Source organism: Dendrobates tinctorius, unplaced genomic scaffold (genome assembly GCF_039654945.1).
Source record: "Dendrobates tinctorius isolate UK_male_01 unplaced genomic scaffold, ASM3965494v1 ptg000017l, whole genome shotgun sequence".
Lineage (NCBI taxonomy): Eukaryota > Metazoa > Chordata > Amphibia > Anura > Dendrobatidae > Dendrobates > Dendrobates tinctorius.
In genome coordinates this window covers 19,152,408-19,176,624 of record NW_027361685.1, presented here as the reverse complement: position 1 = coordinate 19,176,624, position 24,217 = coordinate 19,152,408, and the positions used below count along the sequence as shown (strand labels likewise).

The window sequence follows — 24,217 nt, the reverse complement described above, 5'->3', positions numbered from 1 at the left end:
GTATTGTCCCACCAAGTGTCAGTGATTCCAATGACATCATATTTCTTTTCCTGTGTTAGTAGTTCCAATTCTCCTTGTTTGTTGCCCATGCTTTGTGCATTAGTATAGAAACATTTTAGTTTGTGATTGGTTTCTCTTTCTCCAATATTTTTATTATTTAGATTCTTTTGTCTTTGTTCTTCCTTTCCACTTCTAATAGCAGAGTTCTCAATAGCATTTGTCAGGTGTATGGCTTTTTCTGGTCTATCTAACATGGCAGAAGATTCCAGTGCGGGGAAGACGGGAAACCTTCATATAGACGGCCGGTGGGGATGGAGGCAGTGACCGACTCTGGCCAAATCTGTCTCTAGAGCCGTAGTAGAAGATGGAGATGTCGTCCTCATCATGAAGGAGTTATTTCTCATGTCGCGTGTAATGAATATCTCCTGCAGTATCGCTAATGCCGATTCCAGTGTCGGTAATGAGACGAGAATTAGCGTTATGGAAGATGAGTCTATGAGGAACGTGTTCAGCTGCCGACTCCGAGGAGGAAACTGCTTGTTGTCTGTGGCCTAAATATATAGGTTTTATTAGTAGATGTCAGGGAAGAAAACTAAACCCTGTAAAATAATAAATCTCCTCATATGTTTCCCTTATTATCTCCAGTAATTGTATTATTACACAGGATTCTTATGATGTTACATCGGATCATCTTCTTCTCATTCAGGTCTCTACAATATCGGATCCTCTCAGGGAAGATCTTCTACAAAAGAGAATTTTCCTGATTTACCCATCAGGGATGGATATGGACAGAGACAAGATGGCGGAGAGGATGTTACACCTCACCCTAGAGATCCTCTTCCGTCTCACTGGAGAGGTGAGAGATTCTGATGACGTCACATTACATCATTCTTATCTATGGGAAAAACAGATGGACAGAACTGGAGAGGTGAGGACTCTGGAAATGTCTGTAGTGAGATTTATTAATGTGTCTCTCCATAACCAGGATTACACAGTGGTGAAGAAGACCTCTAGTGATCGCTGTCAGGACCCTGTGTCTGAGGGATGGGGAAGACTCCTGAGCCCAATCACGGGGCCTCCACCTCAGCCCCTGATCCATGAGGACATCAATGACCAGAAGATCCTAGAACTCACCTACAAGATGATTGAGCTGCTGACTGGAGAGGTGACACTGCTGGGAATGCTGGGACATTATACAGTAACACTATGAAGGGATCGGGGGATGACGGTATCATTGTATGTGTCAGGTTCCTCTAAGGTGTCAGGATGTCGCCGTCTATTTCTCCATGGAGGAGTGGGAGTATTTAGAAGGACACAGAGATCTGTACGAGAACGTCATAATGGAGGTTCCCCAGCCCCTCACATCTCCAGGTAATAGACAGGACTAAATACACACGGCCTATAATTATCTGTATGTAGAGAATGAATTCAGTCCCTGTATGTGTTTCCTCCAGATCTATCCAGTAAGAGGACAACGCCAGAGAGATGTCCCCGTCCTCTTCTTCCACAGGACTGTAACCAAGAAGATCCCAGTGCTCCTCAGGATCATCAGGTAGATGGAGAGAAGGTGTCAGGAGATCGCCCCTATGATGTGTAGACGGCTGTGAAGGTCTTGTGCTCAGTCTTGTTTTATCCACCAGTATTATATGTTTTATACTTGTGTAATGAGAGCGGTGGAGATGGCAGGATTAGAGCTGATCATAGATGGGACTTCTCCATCTGTCGGTGACTTTACAATATTTGTTTCAGGGTGAAGATCTGACCCATATTAACACTACAGAGACATATGTGAGGGGTGATGAGTGGTGTAAAGAGGAGATTCCCACATATGACTACCCAGGTGAGTAGTAACCACTGAATGCAGAGAAGTCACAGATTCCTCTCAGTCACCGGCTGTGGCTGCTTTATCGGTGGTGTAGTCCGGCCGTATTACCATGATCACCATTTTGCCTCTAGACCACAACATTCTCCTCCACCCAAAACTGTTCAAATGACTTTGGGCATTGAAAGCTCTTTTCTATAGAACTTACAGCCAATTACATTGTTTTTGATCCTAAGGAATTCAGATTACTGCACAATCTCTCCTGAAATGGGGAGCAATATTATTTTCTCTAATCTTCTGGTCAGGATCCATAGTAGCTCCAATGGTCCACCATAAATGAGGGCAACTCTGGTTTACTGTTGTGTAATCTGTATTTGTAGTTTTCAGTAATGAGATTCTCGTGCTCTGGGGCGGGGCTGTGGGCGGGGCTGTGGGTAGGGCTGTGGGCAGGGCTTTATGTGGTGCTCTGATTACATATTCATCTGTATTGGCTTATGACAGGTCGCTGACCCCTCACTGACCTGCCCCCCATTTTTACATAATGCATATAATAGTGTTGATATTATTGTTGATACTATTGTGACTATTGTGAGGCTTAGAAAAAAATTACATCCAGCAAAATGTCACTGGTGATGGCGGTTCCTGCGCAGTAGCCTCTATATCAACTATATCAAATTTTTTGGTTAGTAAGTTATAAGGGTTAAAAGTTAAACAGCGATTTCTCATTTTTACAACAAAATTTACAAAACCATTTTTTTAGGGACCACTTCACATTTTAAGTGAGTTTGGGGGGTCAATATGACAGAAAATACCCAAAAGTGACCCCATTCTAAAGACTGCACCCCTCAAGGTGCTCAAAACCACATTCAAGAAGTTTATTAACCCTTCAGGTGCTTCACAGGAATGAATGGAATGTGGAAGGAAATAATAAACATTTACTTTCACACAAATTTTCATTTGCACCTAATTTTTTTTTACTTTTGCAAGGGTAACAGGAGAAAATTGATTATACATTTTGTTTTAGAATTTCTCCTGAGCATGCCGATACCCCATAAGTGGGGGAAATCTACTGTCTGGGTGCACGGCAGGGCTCGGAAGGGAAGGAGCGCCATTTGACTTTTTGAATGTAAAATATGCTGGAATAATTAGCTGTTGCCATGCCACGTTTGGAGAGCCCCTGATGTGCCTAAACAGTGGAGACCCCCAACAAGGGACCCCATTTTGGAAACTAGACCCCCTAGGGAACTTATCCAGATGTGTATTGAGCACCTTGAACCCACAGGTTCTTCACAGAAGTTTATATCGTAGAGCCGTGGCAATAAAAAAATAAGATTTTTCACAAATCTTTTGAGCTCCATATTTTGCATTTTCATAAGGGTAACAGGAGAAATTGCTCCATACAGTTTGTTGTGCAGTTTCTCCTGAGCTCGCCGGTACCCCATGTGTGGGAGAATACTACTGTTTGGGTGCATGGCAGAACTCAGAAGGGAATGAGCACCATATTGGAGAGCAGATTTTGCTGGAATTGTTTGTGGGTGACATGTCACATTGTCAGAGCCCCTGAAAATCCCATCCCAGCTGGTGCGGCAGCAGTGCTCTGTGCTGGAGCGGTGGCAGCACTGTGTTCTGTGGCGGCGGCAGCGCTCTGTGCTGGGGCAGCGGCACTCTGTGCTGCGTGGGGTGGCTCCGCCGCCATTTTGTCAAAGGCGGAGGCCGCTGCAGCTCCATTGTTGCGATGCGGTGGCCTCCAGGAGAATGGCAGCTGGGGGCGGCGCATGCTCAGATTCAGATCTTGGCAACGAGATCTCGGGGCGAGTTCTGAATCTGAGCATGGGCCGTTCACAGCGGCCATTTTTCTGGAGACCACCGCATCGCAGCAATGGAACTGAGGGGATCTCTGGACTTTGACAAAATTCCGGTGGAGCCCTCCACGCAGCACAGAGTGCCGCCGCCACAGCATTTGTAAGTATATTCCTAATATAAGACACACCCCCATTTCCCCACAAAATTTTTTGGGAAAAAGTGCGTCTTATAGTCCGAAAAATATGGTACGTTTTTACGACTAAAATGTTGTTTTAACCCCAGATATTACATTGGAAATTAGGTAGATAGGTAAATGGTCACTACAACCATAGATGAATTCACAGAGGGGTGTCATTTCCAAAATGGGGTCACTTCAGGGGGGATTCTGCTGTTGTGGCACTTTGGAGAGCCGCTAAGTGCCAGAACAACAGAATCCTCTCTGAAGTGACCCCTTTCCAGAAATTACACCCCTCTGAGAATTCATGTATGGATATAGTGACCATTTTCATTTAGGTCATTATAGTGACCTAAATAACTCACCGCTTCCACTCTCTGACCACAACATTCTCTCCTTCACGCTCACAAATCCTCGCCCACCCCAGCTCACTCCTACCTACCACACAGCCAGAAATCTACAAGCCATTAACCCTCAGACACTTTCAGACTCCCTACACTCATCACTGTCCCCAATCTCCTCTTCTTCCTGTCCTAATCTGGCTGTTCATCACTACAATGACACTCTTAGAAGCACCCTTGACCAGGTAGCGCCCCTCACCCTCAGAACCTCCAAGCACAGAGTAAAACAGCCTTGGCTCACATCGCAAACTAAACTTCTCCAGCGATGCTCTAGGAGTGCTCAACGCCTATGGAGAAAAACCCGCACACCAGAAGACTTCATCCACTTCAAATTTATGTTAAGAACCTATACCGCTGCCCTTCACCTTGCCAAACAGACCTACTTCACCACCCTGATCTCCTCACTAGCCAACAACCCCAAGAAACTTTTTGACACTTTTCACTCCCTCCTCAGGCCAAAAGCACAAGCCCCTATCACAGACATTTGTGCTGATGACCTGGCCTCCCACTTTACAGAAAAAATAGATAATATCCGTCAAGAAATCTGCTCCCAACCACCAAGTGCTGTGACTCCCATCCCTTCCTGCATCTCCCCTGGCTCACTTTCCACATTTGATCCCATTACAGAAGAAGAAGTCTCCAGACTCCTCTCTTCTTCTCGTCCGACTACATGCACTACCGATCCTATTCCCTCACATCTCCTCCAGTCTCTCTCTCCAGTCGTCAAAACCCACCTAACTACAATCTTTAATCTCTCCCTCTCCTCGGGCATTTTCCCATCCTCCTTCAAACACGCCATCGTTACTCCAATACTAAAGAAACCCGCTCTCGACCCATCCTGCACATACAACTACAGACCAGTCTCCAATCTCCCCTTCATCTCTAAACTTTTGGAGCGCCTTGTCTACTCCCGCCTTACCCGTTACCTCTCCACTCACTCCCTTCTAGACCCTTCACAGTCCGGCTTCCGCCCCCTTCATTCGACTGAAACTGCACTCATCAAAGTGACCAATGACCTTCTGACAGCAAAACGTAATGGTGACCACTCTCTGCTCAATCTTCTTGACCTATCTGCAGCTTTCGATACTGTTGACCACCGTCTCCTACTCCATAGGCTCCAGTCACTAGGCATTAAGGACACTGCTCTCTCCTGGTTCTCTTCCTATCTCTCTGACCGCTCCTTCAGTGTTTTGTTCTCTGGCTCCAATTCATCTCCTCTTCCTCTTGCTGTCGGGGTACCTCAGGGCTCAGTCCTTGGCCCCCTTCTCTTCTCTCTCTACACAGCCCCAATTGGACAGACCATCAGCAGATTTGGCTTTCAGTACCATCTTTATGCTGATGACACACAACTATACACGTCATTCCCCGACCTTACCCCCGCTGTACTACAGAACGCCAGTGACTGTCTGTCCGCAGTCTCCAACATCATGTCCACTCTCTATCTGAAACTCAACCTCTCCAAAACTGAACTTCTGCTCCCGCCGTCTACTAACCTCCCTAAATCCGGGAGGGGGGGGGAGGGGGAGGGGAGTTCATTCTAGTTGGGAAGTTGAGATAGGGGCTGGAGGTGGGAAGGTGGGGGGGGAAGACCGAGATTCTAGTTATAACGTGTCTAATGTTTACATGAAGCCTAGGTGGGTCATGCACAGAAATAATTCAGCAGAAAATCAGAAGTATCTTAAAGCAACATGGTCCTAATATTCAGCAAAGCCACTATATAGTGGTACAGTTTTGATTCTTGTATATATTCATGTGCCATATATTCTCCCCTTAACAGCATTGCAACATATCATGGGGGATAAGATTAAGATTCTGAGCTGGAATGTTAGGGGTCTCGCTAACGCTTCAAAACGGGGTGCAATTTTACAATATATGCTGAAACTGAGGCCCTCAGTGATTTGCCTCTAAGAGACACACCTGGTAAATGATAAAGTAGCTATGTTACAAAAAAGATGGGTGAGGAAGGCGTATCATTCGACGTACTCGGCCTATGCAAGGGGAGTGTCGGTGTTAATCCACAATTCTACTCCATATGAAGAAGTGGAGGCTATAATAGATAGGGACGGGCAATACGTGTTTATTGTATGTAAAATTTTGAATAGATTATTATGTATTGTGTCCTTGTATATCCCTCCACCATTCTCTAGAAAAAAGATACAGGAAATTCTGGACTTATCTGGGAAATGGATGGGAGTCCCGCTGCTCGTAGTAGGTGATGTGAATAATATTGCAAATGATCATTGGGATAAAGGTAAACACACGGGGGGTGGGAAGGGGGGAACGTGACACCTTTTGGACATTACATGAGGGAAATTGGTTGGTTAGACTTGTGGAGAGTTCGGAATATGGAGAAATATATTTATTCGTGTTACTCGGCGACATATGGATCATTGTCTCGCATCGATGTGGCTTTGGGAAATGAGGGAATGAATGATTTGGTACAGGAAGTGGAATATCTGCCCAGGGTCCTATCGGATCATTGCCCACTGTTGGTGTCTCTACAATTGGGAGGACGAGGAAGGTTGACAGGAATGGGATGGAAGATTCACCCCTTTTGGTTACGGTTGCTGGATATGGAAAAGGTAGGAGAGGAATTGGGAGAATTTTTTAGGATAAATGAAGGTAGTGCCGAGTGCCATATAGTCTGGGATACTATGAAGGCCTTTTTGAGAGGGATTTTATTCAGAGAAGTATCTAGATATAAGACCAAGTCTCAAAATCAAGATAAAGCAGTGATGGAGGAACTAAGGGCAGCGGAGGAGGCATTGAGTGCGCAGAGTAATGCAGATACGCAGACCCGTATGAAAGTGGCCCAATCGGAAGTTAATAAACTTCATATCCGTAAGGCAGAGAGACGGCAGGCATTTCAGAATGAGGCATTCTACGCGGAGGGTGAAAAAGTGGGGCACCTGCTCTCGGTGGTGGCGTCGGCACAGCGGGAATCCTCCCATGTATATGCAATTAAAAATAAGAAAGGTATCGTGGTTTCACAGGGGGATCAAATCTTGGAAGTATTTAAACAGTTTTACAGTGAGTTATATTCCTCACAGGTACATAAAGGTCAAGAGGAGATGGATAGTTATTTGGGGGCGATTGAGTTTCCTAGATTGGGGGATGAAGATAGAGAGTGAATGGATAGGCCGCTTACGGCGGAGGAGCTGAGGGTGGCATTGGCGGACATGGCGGGTAATAAGGCCCCAGGGGCAGATGGTATTCCGACGGAGGTCTATAAAATACTTAATGAAGAAGTAATAAATAATTTGGTGACGGTATTTGATGAATCGTTGGGGAGGGGACTGTTGCCTACTTCTATGAGAGAGGCCATAGTTGTGGTCATTCCCAAAGCCGATAGAGACCCTTTGGATCCGGAGTCCTACAGACCGATCTCACTCCTTACGGCAGATATAAAGATTTTGGCAAAGGCCTTGGCCAACAGGTTGACCCGTGTGGTGGCTAAAATAATTCACCCAGATCAATCGGGTTTTATGCCCAATAAATCTACAGCAATCAATCTAAGAAGATTATATTTAAATATGCAAATTCCGGCCGATAATGCGGGAAAAAGAGTGGTGGTGTCTTTGGATGCACATAAGGCTTTTGATTGCGTAGAATGGAAGTACTTGTGGTCGGTCTTGTTGGGCTTCGGATTCGGGCCTAGGTTTATGTCTTGGGTGGGGTTGCTTTACTCCTCTCCAACGGCAAAAATCAGAGTAAACAATAAATTATCTGACAGTTTCTCACTACATAGGGGTACGAGACAGGGATGCCCATTATCTCCGTTGCTGTTCGCCCTCGCCGTGGAGCCTCTGGCCATTAAAATAAGGAATACACAAGAGATAAAGGGATTTGTTTATGGTGGGAAGGAGGAGAAGGTGTCTTTGTACGCTGACGATATTCTGTTATACCTGGGGGACTCTGGGGAGAATTTGGATAATGCGATGACATTAATTGAGGAATTTGGGGAATTTTCCGGACTCAAAATTAACTGGGATAAATCGTGCATTATGCCCATTGATACGGTGGATGGAGATATTGGGGAGATTGAAATATCACCGAAATTGAGAGTAATTTCGAGATTTAAATATCTGGGGATACAGATCGCCCTTCCTTTGAGTAGTTTTGAAGAACTCAATTTAAGCCCTCTGTAACAAAAAATTCGCTCTAAGGTCTCGGCGTGGAACAAATTACATCTCTCGGTGATTGGAAGGGTGAATCTTCTTAAAATGATTGTGATGCCGCAGCTGCTATATGTATTGCATAAGTCTCCAATTTGGATCCCACAGAGTAGGTTCGGTAAAATTAAATCGTTGTTCGGCGACCTAATATGGGGGGGAAAAAGCCCACGGTTTAAACAAGAAACGTTGCAGAGGCCAAAAGAGGACGGGGGGTTGGCGCTTCCTAATCCCTGGGTGTATTTTCTAGCGGCACAATGTCAGCATATGGGAGGATGGGGGGAGGAGACGGGACAGGATCAATCGCCCAGTAGTTTGAGAAAGCTGTTTGGGAAATGGCCTCTGGGAGAGAGCTTGGAAGGGGGGCGGTTTCTTAAATTTGGCTCTAGGTTTCCTACGGTTTTCCTTATTCATAAGGTATGGGAGAAAGTTAAACAAATTAGGGGGGTCACGGGCCTTACTAAATACTCTCCTGTATGGGATAACATTAATTTGCAAGAGTTCCAACGAATGGAGGGATTTGGGCTTTGGAGAAAGGCAGGAATCAGAAGGATGAGTCAGCTTGTGGATCAGGGGAGACTAAAATCATTCATAGAGCTACAATCGGAGTTCCAACTTCCACATTTTAATTTGTATCAGTATAAAAGAATTCAGCATGCATATCGGTCACAGTGCCAGGTGAGGCCTGTTGAGATCCAGACTGATGTCGCGCTGGCCTCCATTTTGGGGAACAGCGAGACGAAGGGGGCAATCTCGGAGGTGTACAGAGATTTACTTTTTACTTTTCTAGCTAGTCATCCCATCAAGGCTAGAGCGAAGTGGGAAGCTGAACTGGGAGATATAGGGGATGATAGATGGGAATCTATTTTAGAATATGTGCCTAAGATATCTATGAGCGAACCTGGGAGGATGTCTCAACTGTATGTAATTCATAGAGCTTATAGAACTCCTGATAGATTGTTCAAGATGGGTTTGAGGTCTGATTCCGATTGTCCACGATGTTCGCAGGAACGGGCAGATATGATGCACATGCTGTGGTGTTGCCCCAGATTGTCTACATACTGGACAGTTGTACTGAATCGGATCAAATGGATATATAGATGTGAAATCCCCAGGGACCCTTTGATTTGTATTCTAGGTTTTGTTGAAGAATTGGAAGTGACGGCTATGGTCAAATTGGCGATTGCCAGACTGTTGTTCATAGCAAGGAAATTGATTGCCCGGTTTTGGATCAGGGAAGAGCCCCCGACTAGACGGGAATTTCTTGTGCAGGCGGAGCATATAATTTCATTGGAAAAAAGTATCTATACTAAGAGAAATAAACTTGAGGTGTTTCACAAGATATGGCAGCCATGGGTAGATTGGAGTTAGAGGGGTGGGAGGGTGGCATTGGCTATGGAAGATGCGCACATTGCATAACTATATATATGGATGATGGAAAGTGTACTGGACGACGATCGGGGAAGACACCGAAGGGATCTCGGAGGGGGGGGTTGGGGGGGGAAAGGGAGGGGGAAGTTTTTTTAATATAAACATGATTGTATGTTAAAAAAAATTGCTTGATGTCATGCATATGATGTAATTGGTAATATTAATAAAAATTTATCTGATTAAAAAAAAACCTCCCTAAATCTGACATTTCCCTCTCCGTCAGTGGCACCACAATAACACCCCGGCAGCAGGCGCGCTGTTATGTTTGACACCAATCTCTCCTTCACATTCCATATACAATCTCTTGCCCGCTCTTGCCGCTTACACTTAAAGAACATCTCTAGAATCCGCCCTTTTCTCACCATGGGAACGACAAAAACCCTCACTGTTGCATTGATCCACTCCCGCCTGGATTACTGCAATGCTCTATTAATTGGCCTCCCCGTCACTCGACTATCCCCTCTCCAGTCCATACTTAATGCAGCAGCCAGGGTCATCCATCTGGCTAATCGGTACTCGGACGTGTCCTCTCTTCGCCAGTCCTTACATTGGCTGCCCATTCATTATAGGATCCAATTCAAAGTGCTTGTTCTCACCCACAAAGCTCTCCACGGGGCGGCACCCCCCTACATCTCCTCCTTCATTTCTGTCTATCGGCCCAGCCGATCGCTGCGCTCTGCAAGCGACTTTCGACTAATCTCTGCACTAATCCGTACCTCCCACTCCCGACTCCAAGACTTCTCCCGTGCTGCTCCTATCCTCTGGAATACTCTACCCCAAGAAATTAGGACTAACCACAATTTGCACAGTTTTAGGCGCTCCCTCAAAACACATTTGTTCAGAGCGGCCTATCACATTCACTAATCAAAGTCATTCTATGTGTAAGTGTGCGTGTGTAGCCCATTCACTATCTCCATCCATCTTTCACTCCTTCAAGATGGCTGGACCATCATTATAAATACACCATTGTAAATACACCCCTGTACTCTGTGTCTCCCTCACCTCATTGTAGAGTGTAAGCTCTCACCAGCAGGGGCGACTTATTTCGTCTTATTTTGCTTTATTTATTGTATTGTTAATGTTGTTACTTATGACTTGTGTTTTGAAACTGTTAAACTGTAAAGCGCTACGGAATATGTTGGCGCTATATAAATAAAGATTATTATTATTATTATTATTTTCACTACATGGATGATTTCCAGAAACTCGTAGTAGAAGTTTCAGAGCAAAAATTGCAAAAATGTCATTGTAGTGCCCAACATATTGTGCCCAGCTTGTGTCTCTGGAGACCTCCCCCCACCTACCCCCGGAAATTGTTAAGTCAGCTCTACTCAAATGTGTCTGTCACTAAATAATCCAAATGCTTGAATGTCAAAACAGTTCAAAAACGTGGTTCTGTGTGGAAGATTTTAACCCCTTTCTGCCATCTGATGTACTATCCCATCCATGGGACCCGGGCCCCTCTGCCCATGGACGGGTTACTACGTGGTGAGTGCAGCTGATCGCGGCCGGGTGTCAGCTGATTATCACAGCTGACACCCGGCACTACGTGTCAGGGGCGGTCACGGACCACCCCCGACATGTTAACCCCTGGCACACTGCAATCAAACACGATCGCAGTGGACCAGGAGTTTAGGGAAGCATCGGCAGGGAGGGGGCTCCCTCCGTGCTTCCCTGAGACCCCCGCAGCAGCGCAATGTGCAGTGCTGCTGCGGGGGCCTCCTTCCCTGCACGTCCCCGGATCCAAAATGGCGGCGGGGACCTTCGGGGGCCTGCAGGGAGCTGACTTCCTCAGAGCCTGCAAAGCGCCAGCATGAGGAAGCCTGCAGCACTGACTGTGACAGATCGCTGATCTGTCACAACGATCTGTGATGTGACAGTTATGTCCCCCCTGGGACAATGTAATAAAGTAAAAAAAAAAAAAAAGTGTAAAAATAATTTGTAAAAAAATCACTAAATAAATTAAAAAAAATATATATATTCCCTAATAAATTCATTTTTTGGAAATAAAAAAAAAACCAAAACAATAAAAGTACACATATTTAATATCTCCGCGTCCGTAACGACCAGTCCTATAAAACTGTCGCCCTAGTTAACCCCTTTAGTGAACTCCTTATAAAAAACAAACAAGGCAAAAAACAATGCTTTATTATCATACCGCCGAACAAAAAGTGCAATAACGCGCAATCAAAAAGACAGATATAAATATCCATGGTACCGATGAAAATGTCATCTTGTCCCGCAAAAAACGAGCCACCACATAGTATCATCAGCGAAAAAATAAAAAAGTTATAGCTCGCAGAAAAAAGCGATGCAAGAATAATTATTTTTTATATAAAATTGTTTTTATTGCATAAAACCGACAAAACATAAAAAAAGACATAAATGAGGTATCGCTGTAATCGTACAGACCCGAAGAATAAACCTGCCTTATCAATTTCACCGCACGCGGAACGTTGTAAACGCCCCCCCCCCCCCAAAGAAATTCTTGAGATGCTGGTTTTTGTTCATTTTGCATCCCAAAAATCGGAATAAAAAGCGATCAAAAAATGTCACGTGCCCGAAAATGGTACCAATAAAACTGTCAACTCGTACCGCAAAAAATAAGACCTCACATGACTGGGTGAGTCAAAATATGGAAAAGTTATAGCTCTCAATATGTGGTGATACAAAAACTATTTTTACAATAAAAAGCGTCTTTTAGCGTGCGGCAGCCGCCAAACATAAAAACCGCCATAAATAGTAAATCAAACCCCCCGCTATCACCCCCTTAGTTAGGGAAAAATAATAAAATTAAAAGAAAATGTATTTATTTCCATTTTCCCATTAGGGTTAGGGTCTGGGCTGAGATTAGGGTTAGGGGTGTGTTGGGGTTAGGGTTGGAGTTAAAATTGGGGGTTTCCACTGTTTGGGCACATCAGGGGCTCTCCAAACGCAACCTGGCATCTGATCTCAATTCCAGCCAATTCTGCGCTGAAAGAGTCAACGGTGCTCCTTCCCTTCCAAGCTCTGCCATGCGCCCCAACAGTGTTTTACCCCCACATATGGGATATCAGCCTACTCAGGACAAATTGCAAAACAACTTTTGGGGTCCAATTTATCCTGATACCCTTAGGAAGATAGAAAATTGGGGGCAAAAACATAATTTTTGTGGAAAAAAATGATTTTTTTATTTTCACGCCTGGGTGTTATAAACTTCTGTGAATCTCTTGGGGGTTCAAAGTGCTCACCACACATCTAAATAAGTTCCGTGGGGGGTCTAGTTTCCAAAATGGGGTCACTTGTGGGGAGTTTCAATAGTTTAGGTACATCAGGGGCTCTCCAAACGCACATGACACCAGCAGACCATTCCATCAAAGTCTGCATTCCAAAACGTCACTACTTCCCTTCCGAGCCCCGACGTGTGCCCACATATTGGGTATCAGCGTACTCAAGAAAAATTGGATAACAACTTTTGGGGTCCAATTTCTCCTGTTACCCTTGGGAAAATAAAAAAATTGGGGACTAAAAGATCATGTTTGTGGAAAAAATATGATTTTTTTATTTTCACGCCCGGGCGTTATAATCTTCTGTGAAGCCCTTGGGCTTTCAAAGTGCTCACCACACATCTAGATAAGTTCCTTGGGGGGTCTAGTTTCCAAATTGGTGTTATTTGTGGGGAAAATTGGTGTCATTTGTGGGGGGTTTCCACTGTTTTGGCACATCAGGGGCTTTCCAAATGCGACATGGTGTCCGATCTCAATTCCAGCCAAAAAAGCCAAATGGCGCTGCTTCCCTTCTGAGCTCTGCCATGCGCCCAAATAGTCATTTACTCCCACATATGGGGTATCAGCGTACTCAGGAGAAATTGCACAATAACTTTTAGGGTCCTCTTACCCTTGGGAAAATAAAAATTGGGGGTGAAAAGATCATTTTTGTGGAAAAAAATATGATTTTTTTAATTGTACGGCTGTACATTATAAACTTCTGTGAAGCCCTTGTGGGTTCAAAGTTCTCACCACATATCTAGATAAGTTCCTTGGGGGGGTCTAGTTTCCAAAATGGGGTCACTTGTGGGGGGTTTCCACTGTTTAGGTTCATCAGGGGCTCTCCAAACGTGAAATGGTGTCCGATCTGAATTCCAGGCAATTTTACATTGAAAAAGTCAAACGGCGCTCCTTCCCTTCTGAGCTCTGCCATGTGCCCGAACAGTGGTTCCCCCCACATATCAGGTATCAGTGTACTCAGGATAAATTGCACAATAACTTTAGCAGTCCAATTTATCCTGTTACCCTTGGTAAAATAAAAAAAAATTGAACCTGACGTAATTTTTTTATGAAAAAAAGTTAAATGTTCTTTTTTTTAAACATTAAAAAAATTCATGTGAAGCACCTGAAGGGTTAATAAACTTCATGAATGTGGTTTTGAACACCTTGAGGGGTGCAGTTTTTAGAATGGTGTCACTTTTGGGCATTTTCTATCATGTAGACCCCTCAAAGTGACTTCAAATGTGATGTGGTCCGTAAAAATAAAATGGTGTTGTAAAAATGAGAAATGGCTGGTCAACTTTTAACCCTTATAACTTCCTAACAAAAAAAAATTTTGGTTCCAAAATTGTGCTGATGTAAAGTAAATATGTGGGAAATGTTACTTATTAAGTATTTTGTGTGTCGTATCTCTGTGATTTAAAGGCATAAAAATTCAAATTTGGAAAACTGCGAAATTTTCAAAATTTTTGCCAAATTTCCATTGTTTCACAAATAAACACAAGTTATTTGAATAAAATTTTACCACTAACATGAAGAACAATATGTCATGAGAAAACATTGTCAGAATCACCGGGATCCATGGAAGCGTTTCAGAGTTATTAACTCATAAAGGGACAGTGGTCAGAATTGTAAAAATTGGCCCGGTCATGAACGTGGAAACCACCCTTGGGGGTTAAAGCAGACATGGAGGCATAAGGCTGGCAATGATGGGCATTGTGGGTAATAATAGCGGGTATCATGCCTCATTCCTCTCTTGGAACATACACGACATCTTCTCTGGGGGTTCTTTCTTGTTTCAGTCCCTGGGATGAGTACAATAAAATGTCGCTCAGTGAGTCTTCTGACATCTTCACATTCTAAAGGGTTGGCGGGGACAAAATTATCAAAAACAAGATTTTCAGTGACCTTTTCCTGATAATCAAGGAAAGTATCTGCATTTCCTGCTTTTTTGTATAACTCAAAAGAATTATATGTGGCCACCTGAAAAAAAATACATGACTAACTTTTTATGCCAGATATATGATTTTCTTGATACCTGGTATGGCTGTAGAACCTGATCTGCAAGGTCCACACCCCATATATTTGTTGTAGTCAATGACAGACACAGGTTTTGGAGTAGTGGATCCCTGTTGGTCTGCAGTGGCCCTTGTGGCATCTGTGTGGATCGAGCTCAGGATAAAAATATCTTTTTTTTATCCTTATACTTAAGCGCAAGCAGCTCTCCATTGTGTAAAGCCCCTGACTGCCCCTTTCGGAAATTTTCTTTGACCAATGATTGTGGAAACCCCTGACGGTTTTTGCGAATGGTCCCACAAGCCTCTGTTTTGTTCAACCAGACTTTTAAATAGGGGTATGCTGGTGTAGTAGTTGTCAACATACAGATTGTAGCCTTTTTGTAAAAATGGAGTTATCAGCTCCCAAACGATTTTTCCAGATGTCCCCAGATAAGTAGGGCCTCCTGGTGGGTTTAGTTCGCGGTCTTTCCCCTCATAAATGTGAAAAGCTGATGTGTATCCGGTTGAACTCTCGCACATTTTATAGAGCTTTATTCTGAACCTTGCCCTCTTAGAAGGAATAAATTGCTTGAGGTGCAGTCTTCCTTTGAATTTTACAAGGGACTCATCAATGGAAATGTTTTCTGTTGGGGTGTAAAGCTTTAAGAACTTTTCTGTCAAGTCTTCGATGATGGGTCTGATTTTGAATAGTCTGTCATGTTCTGGGGCATTTCTGGGCAGGCATTGACTATTGTCGTTAAAATGCCAAAATCTCATGAGCATTTCATAACGGGTCCTAGGAAGAACGCAGAAAACATAGGGGTGGCTTGAACAGGGCGGTTGCACCAATAGGACTGAATGCTCGTTTATTTAACAAGCCCCATAGCGAATGTAAGTCCTAAAAATGTTTTCATTTCTAGGACATTAGTTGGTTCCATAAATGTGACCTAGCATAATAGGATGGTGGATTCTGGCTGATGAATTGGGACGCTTATAAATTTGTAGGACAATATGCTCTAGCAAGCTATCTGTCAGAAACAAATTAAAAAAATAATTGGTAGATAAAAATAATATTAGGCGCATGCAACTCGGATACCGGCTCCAATAGCAGCAAAATGTAGACAGTGCCACTAAAAAAGTCCCAGGGTAAAAATCAAAAATACATAAAATTCATTTGCGCTTACATGGAAAGCCGAGGGTATACTCAGTACATGTGCCTCTTATTCATATAAATTGATAGTAAGGTTTGGATAAATTAAAGTGATTAGTGACTACTAAAAATAATTTTTTATAAAAAATGGTGTTTTTGGTCCTAATTAGAAGTATTAAAGATAAAAAAGGCAACAGTCCAAGGAATCCTAAGCAGCTGAAAGATATGTCTTAATTGGTGACAGGACTGGTGGTTTTGGGAGCTAAATGTTCACATCAAAATGCAAATTAATGAATGCAAGCATAGAGCCATACCTGAGATCATGAATAGTAGCGGTTGGAAAGAGTGAGAAATGTAGGTAACTTGGTCCTTTTTTCAACGGTGATGATGGCGCTGAAAGTTCCCGTCCGCAGACAGATGTCTGAGTCTCCAATCACATGTAGTTACTGCTGATGCCGTAAATCCTGAGATCAAGGCTGTCTTCCAGCGAAGAGTGCACGTGGATGTGCTGTCAGGAGCAAAGTCTGAAGAGCAACGATGGATAATCTGACACAATGGGTTCTGTCACGGCCAATGACAGATAGCCCACCCGCCGCGTAATCGTCGTTGCAAGACGGTAATTTAGGCAGCGTGTCTGGATAGTAAACCAACAGGGTATGCCTGGATAGTGCAGGACCCTGCGTGACGTCACGGCCACGTGTAAAAGCACGTGAATGGTTAGCAGGCACTGGTTGGACCTGACAAATTTCTGACGCGTTTCAGAATCAGCGGATTCCTTCATCAGAGAAGGTCCGTTAGATTTCTATCAGTGCTTATATATCCACGGCTCTCCTATGACTAAGTTCAGACATTAAAAGCGAACAGCTCAATTTCACTGTTTAGGCCATTCGGGATCAAGGTGTTCATCTCAAAAATAATTTTACTCTCCTCCCTGGACATTTGCTGATTAAAGTTCCCTTTCCTCCAGCTCCTTTTAACTATTCATATACCAGTGGTTATAATGCCCTTAATAGAACCCCCATGGTGGGTAAGGAAATGCTGAGAGAGTGGGTGGCCAGTAAATCTGTTAGTAATATTGCGCAAATGCTCAGCTATTCGAATATGCATCGGGCGTATAGTACGGCCAATGTATATCTTGCCACAAGGGCAAGTAATACCATATATAACACCAGTTGTGTTGCATGTGATAAACTCCTTTATGTGTAGCTCTGCAAATTTATTGGCAATTGACTTTTGTTTCTTATTGGCCAGTTTTTTGCAAGGTCCACATTTTTTACAGGGAAAAAAACCCGCTGGTAGTGTAACCTCATTATTACTGCCCGTTTCGAAAGGTTTAGAAATAGAGGGGGCTATCATATTGCCCAGGTTTTGCGCTTTGCGAAAAATAAATTTAGGATATGGTGGTAAAGATTCTCCTATAATCCTATCATTTCTCAAAATATTCCAATTTCTCTTAACAATTTTCTTGAGAATTGCACTATTTGCATTGTATTGTATGATTATAGGTATGTCCTCTACAGCTGCATATTCATTTTTCTGCTTGCATGGTTGTAACAGCTGTTCCCTCAGTATTTTCTCTACTGTTTCTTTCGTTTTTTGTAAAAACTCTCGATCTTATCCCTTATTGGCAAACCTATCTATCATAGCCACTGCCTCTTGATTAAAGTCCTCTTTTTTGGAGCAGTTCCGATGTGCTCTTATTAGCTGACTTTTCGGGACGTTCAATAGCCAGCTGGGTAGATGGCAGCTATCCAATGATATAAAGTCATTAGAATCAGTGGGCTTATGGTATACTCGTGTCATTATTTTATTATCTTCTGTAAAGATCTTTAAATCAAGAAAGTTGATCTCACTAGTGCTGGTGGTCATAGAAAATTTTAAAAAATACATATTTTTATTAAGTTCATTAAAAAATTGTTTCAGTGAATCAGGACCACCAGACCATATAAATATAATATCGTCTATAAAACGATGCCAAAGTACCAGGTTCGCCCGTAGCTTGCCTCCCGGATAGATGGTTTCATGTTCCCATCGTCCGACATACAGATTTGCATAGCTAGGAGCGAACCTGGTACCCATGGCTGTACCCCACTGCTGGGAGTAGTAGTGCATCCCAAATTTAAAATAATTATGAGTTAAAATTAATACATTCTAAAATAAAATCAATTTGGTCATGGGGTAATGTGTCTACCATCCCCAAAAAGTACCTAACCGCTTCACAACCTTTCTGGTGCTGAATGACAGTATATAGAGAGGTGATATCCATTGTACCTATAATGTAATGTTCACGCCATTTTACATCCATTAGAATATTTAAAATGTGGGTACTGTCTTTAAGATATGCTGGAAGTTTCGGTATCAATGGTTGTAAATGACAGTCCACAAATTTAGATAAATTTGATGTTAGACCCCCAATAGCAGAAATAATTGGTCTCCCGGGTGGATTTTTTAGGTCTTTGTGCACTTTCGGTAAGTAATAAAAATAGGGAACTTTAGGACATGGAGTATCTATAAAATCAAATTCTTGCTTGTTGAGGAGCCCATTCACAAGGCCCCTCTTAATCAAGTCACGCATTTCTATTAGATATATATCAGAGGGGTCATTAAGTAATACTTTATAGGTATTTGTATCACCAAGAATGCGGGAAGATTCGTTCTCATAGTCTGAAGTATTAAGTATCACTATACCCCCGCCCTTGTCTGCCGGTCTTATTGTTAGTTCCTTATTCCCCTGTAATTGTCTCAGAGCTTTGGTTTCTTGATAAGACAAATTGCGTTTAAATTTATTGCATCTTTTTTCAGATACTTTTCTGATCTCATGTATAACATTACTTTGGAATGCTTCAAAGGCTTCTGAATATTCTTGAAGCGGGTTAAAGTTCGATTTTTTTCTTTAAAGCAGTATGCTGATAGGGGTCGGTTACGCAAGGGGAGATGTTGGGATTAATTCCAATATTATTCTTTTTCATATAATGCTTTTTCAAAGCCAATTTCCTCATAAATAATTTGATCCCAATAAATGCCTGAAATTTGTTGAACTTGGCACTGGGAGCATACTTCAAACCTTTCTTTAGTAAACAAAGTTCATTGTCTTGTAGAGGGTGTCGGCTTAAATTAAATATTTTCTGTTCAGATATTAATGTTTGGTTGATTTTTGCTGAATATGTTGACTGATTCTTTTTTTTGGTAAATTGCCCGCCCCTACATCCCCTTTTGGGTTTCGTTTTAGTCCCACCTGAAAAAAAGGAAGGTGGCTCTGTTTTGTTTTTACTGGTTGTTTCCTCTGTAATTTGGGACCTGGTTTATCAGTGATTTTCCGTGGTTGCTTGTCCCTAGATGTAGAGGGGGTATTATCTAAATTGTCCAGAACTGCAAATCTATTCTGAGAACTTATAGAGGTTACTGGTGTTGATATATTAGGAGGTTCTTCCATATGCATTGTTGCCAATACTTCTTCAATGGGTACTTCATTGCATGTAGGGTTTTCCATATCTGAGGTCAGGTGAATGGAGAACCTCTCACTGGAGGTGAAGAGAGTAGTGTCCCCTCCTTGTATCTCATCCAAAGTCAATAATTTGGAAGATTGGCAGTCCCCATCCCGATTAATACTTTGTTCATTTCCATGTTCCGATACTGTTACTAATGTAGTTTTATCTATGATGGTGGTAGAAAAATCCCTCCCAAATTTTTTACGTTTTTTCTCCATAATTTCATTTTCCTTATTGCGTAACCTCTTTTTGATATTATCGGAAAGATGTATGATTTCTGGATGAAATTCATAAGGCTTAATCTCCTCAAATAGATCAATAATTTCTTTACGCACCCTCATTAATTCTTTCCTCCTTTTCTCTATAATAAAGGAGACTGCTCTTTTCGAAAAATCGTGAAACATGGCATCCCATTCCATTAAGATTTCTGGGTCTCCAATATCTCCTGTTAGTGTTTTGTGTACCCTCAGTCCCTTTGGTACACAGTTAAAGGTCAGATATTTTTCCAATGTGGAAATTTCCCAAAGATCCAGACACGCTGCCTAAATTACCGTCTTGCAACGACGATTACGCGGCGGGTGGGCTATCTGTCATTGGCCGTGACAGAACCCACTGTGTCAGATTATCCATCGTTGCTCTTCAGACTTTGCTCCTGACAGCACATCCACGTGCACTCTTCGCTGGAAGACAGCCTTGATCTCAGGATTTACGGCATCAGCAGTAACTACATGTGATTGGAGACTCAGATATCTGTCTGTGGACGGGAACTTTCAGCGCTATCATCACCGTTGAAAAAAGGACCAAGTTACCTACATTTCTCACTCTTTCCAACCGCTACTATTCATGATCTCAGGTATGGCTCTATGCTTGCATTCATTAATTTGCATTTTGATGTGAACATTTAGCTCCCAAAACCACCAGTCCTGTCACCAATTAAGACAGATATCTTTCAGCTGCTTAGGATTCCTTGGACTGTTGCCTTTTTTATCTTTAATACTTCTAATTAGGACCAAAAACACCATTTTTTATAAAAAATTATTTTTAGTAGTCACTAATCATTTTAATTTATCCAAACCTTACTATCAATTTATATGAATAAGAGGCACATGTACTGAGTATACCCTCGGCTTTCCATGTAAGCGCAAATGAATTTTATGTATTTTTAAAAAAATAATTGGTCCAAAATTTTCCACCTCCACATTTATACCAGGAATGGCATTAAAATGAGGGATGAATGGAGTAGCCGAATCCGAAGCCTCCCATCTTGGAAATGCTACATCAAGAGGCAAAGCCCCTTGGACATTGGTGTGCGCCAATTCACGAGCACTAGGGACAGCGCTAGCACTGGGCATTGTTCCCTGAGTTGGAGACATTTCTCCAGAAGCGCTATTTGTCCTTCTTGTTGTACTGGTCCTTGTGTGTGAGGATGGACCAGAATCACTGCTCATTTCTGAGCTATCACTGTCGCTGCTACTAAAGCCCTCGAAATCCACATCCCCATCTGACACTGCACTTTCTTCACTGTCAGAACATAAAAGTGCATAAGCCTCCTCTGCACTATAATACTGACCGGCCATTTTATTTGTTTTTATTTTTTTTTCCGGAAACAAAACTCTGACGTGATTAAATTATTGGGTAAACAATTGAGAAAAGCAAAATTCTTTAGCCTAACCCTAACTTTAGAATAAACCCTGACTTTAGCCCCAACACTAACCCTAACTATAGCATTGACTGTAACCTGCCTTATCTGTTTTTCTATTGACAGATGATGGACCTGAGTGGGGTCTTGTTTTTGTGAGATGAGAATTGGTATTATTTTCGCCTACATTGATTGGTTTCTTTTTATTCGATATTTGGGAGGCAGAATGAACAAACAGTTGAACACCGCACACTACTGGCTCATCCAACAAGGTTTTCTATTAGACTGTGAACTGTCATTGTCTTGGTAAATAATGTTTTTTACATAGCTTGCCATTTTTATGGACAGTTTAAGTAGAAACATTCAAAAATATAAAACTCAAGGATATTTTATTAAAAAAAATTGTTTTTTTATCTTAGCAGATGACTGTACCAGGAGATCAGAGGGACAGCTGACATCTTCAATTTTTAAATCTGATGATCTTGAGATCCTACAAGATACAACTGAAGTGATTGCTATTACTCCAGATATATCATCATCCATTCACAGCAAAGATCTGTCATCTGATCCTATGAAACAGGTCCCATCTTCTGATTCATTACTGACTACTAAGGAAAATCAAAGTCAAAAAAGAGGCAATAAAAAACAAACTGCTCCTAACACAAAGAAGTCATTTTCATGTTCAGAATGTGGGAAATGTTTTGCATATAAATCACTGCTTGTTAATCACCATAGAACTCACACAGGGGAGAAGCCTTTTTCCTGTTCAGAATGTGGAAAATGTTTTAACCGGAATTCAAGTCTTGTTACACATCAGAGAATTCACACAGCAGAGAAGCCATATTCATGTTCAGAATGTGGGCATTGTTTTAACAAGAAATCTCATTTTGTTACTCACCAGAGAATCCACACAGGAGAGAAGCCTTTTTCCTGTTCAGAATGTGGGAAATGTTTTATCCAGAAAGGGAATCTTGATGAACACCAAAGAACCCACACAGGAGAGAAGCCTTTTTCATGTTCAGAATGTGGGAAATGTTTTACTCAGAATTCAAGTCTTGTTAGACATCAGAGAATTCACACAGCAGAGAAGCCATATTCATGTTCAGAATGTGGGAAAGGTTTTAAATGGAAAACAAGTCTTGATCGCCATCAAAGAACCCACACAGGGGAGAAGCCTTTTTCCTGTTCAGAATGTGGGAAATGTTTTAACGAGAAATCACGTTTTGTTAGACACCAAAGATCTCACACAGGGGAGAGGCCTTTCTCCTGTTCAGAATGTGGGAAATGTTTTAACCAGAAAGGGAATCTTGATGAACACCAAAGAACCCACACAGGAGAGAAGCTTTTTTCCTGTTCAGAATGTGGGAAATGTTTTAACCAGAAATCAGATTTAGTTAATCACCATAGAGCTGACACAGGGGAGAAGCCTTTTTCCTGTTAATGTGGGAAATATTTTACTTGAAAATCAACCGTTAATAAACATCACAGATGTCACATAGGAGAGAAGCCTTTTTTATGTTCATAGTGTTGGAATAGTTTTAACCAAAACTGAATCTTCTCAAATGGGTTGTCTCTTGTCATTCCTCATGTTTGCTGACAAAAGGATAAAACTAAACTTTATTAATTCCAAATGTAAAACTATACCCATAATTCATCCCCTGAAGGTTAGTCAGTAGGTGACTAATAGAAAAAACATGTACCCCACAGTTCAGTACATAGGATGAGGTGACGTATACACACTCACTCTCCAACCTCTCATTTCTATGGGCTTCATCGTCCTCAAAGGCGACTCATCAGGAGACTATTTAATATTGACCTATATTCAAGCGAGACTAGACAAAAAAAACTAAAATCATGTTATCCGAAACAGTCAGAAAACCAGCCACATACTGGCAGATTCCAGACCTCAGACTATATACTGTGTAAGTTTATAAGCCCCTCCAGTGTCAGGAATAGATAGTATGTGATAATACAGTATAATTCTTGTGTTTTCCTCCTATAGGGACTGCCCTAGTTTGGTACTGTAACTGCTGATAATTAGTAGTGCAGACAAATTGTCCTAGACTAAACTCAGTCTTCAGACGGCCCAATATGTACCACTCAGGGAAAACTTACCTGCTCCAAAGATCATTAGCAGCTTCTAACTAATGGCCATGCTGCGGTCTGTCAGGGAATGAGTGCAATATCGTTATAGAGACTAGGGATATGTGCAGTCATAATGTCTGGGAGATCTGTGCCATTATTTAGTATGGATATGGAAATTATCTCTGAAAGGTAAGTGTTCCCTGAGCGGTATATACGGGATTGTCACATACTATCTATTCCTGACACTGGAGGGGCTTATACGAGGGGCGATCCAAAAGTAATGATAATGAATAATAAACACAATGAATATAGTAAAAAAAAAAATTTATTTTTCTACATAGTCTCCTAACAAGTCTATACATTTAGTCCATCTCGTAAACTTACACAGTATATAGTTTGAGGTCTGCGGTCGGCCAATATGTGGCTAGTTTTCTGACTGTTTCAGATAACATGATACATGATTTTAGGGTTTTCTTCGTCTAGTCCCGCTTGAATATGGTTCAGTATTAAATAGTCTCCTGATGAATGAATGATGAATCCAATGAATATTCATGTCTCTTAAGTAGCGGCACACGTGACCGCCGGCAGCAGCAGGAAGCCGGTGGCTGACACTGCGCGCTACTGAAGAGGAATGAATACTCACTGCTCTCTGTGCGCACAGTCCCGGTGAGTACTCCGGCAGCTGAGCTCTGCTTGTGAGCAACGTATGACATCCATGCCATGTGCTGCTTATAAGCATAAAGCAGTCGCTGACATCGGAGCAGGACGCTATGAAGGAGCGCCGGGTAGGTAATTGTAATTTTTTTTTA

At 42.3% G+C, this 24,217-nt stretch overlaps 1 protein-coding gene across 1 annotated transcript; it reads left to right on the top strand.

Annotated features, from left to right (window-relative positions):
- Positions 1–985: 985 nt before the first annotated feature.
- On the top strand, positions 986–22,794 carry LOC141082475 (uncharacterized; the record flags this gene model as incomplete). The annotated part of the gene is made up of 5 exons (XM_073566415.1): positions 986–1,165; positions 1,248–1,371; positions 1,455–1,552; positions 1,750–1,840; positions 21,746–22,794. Coding segments are annotated over 5 exons (1,512 nt in total), but the record flags the coding sequence as incomplete, so codon positions are not given.
- Between the last annotated feature and the right edge of the window lie 1,423 nt (positions 22,795–24,217).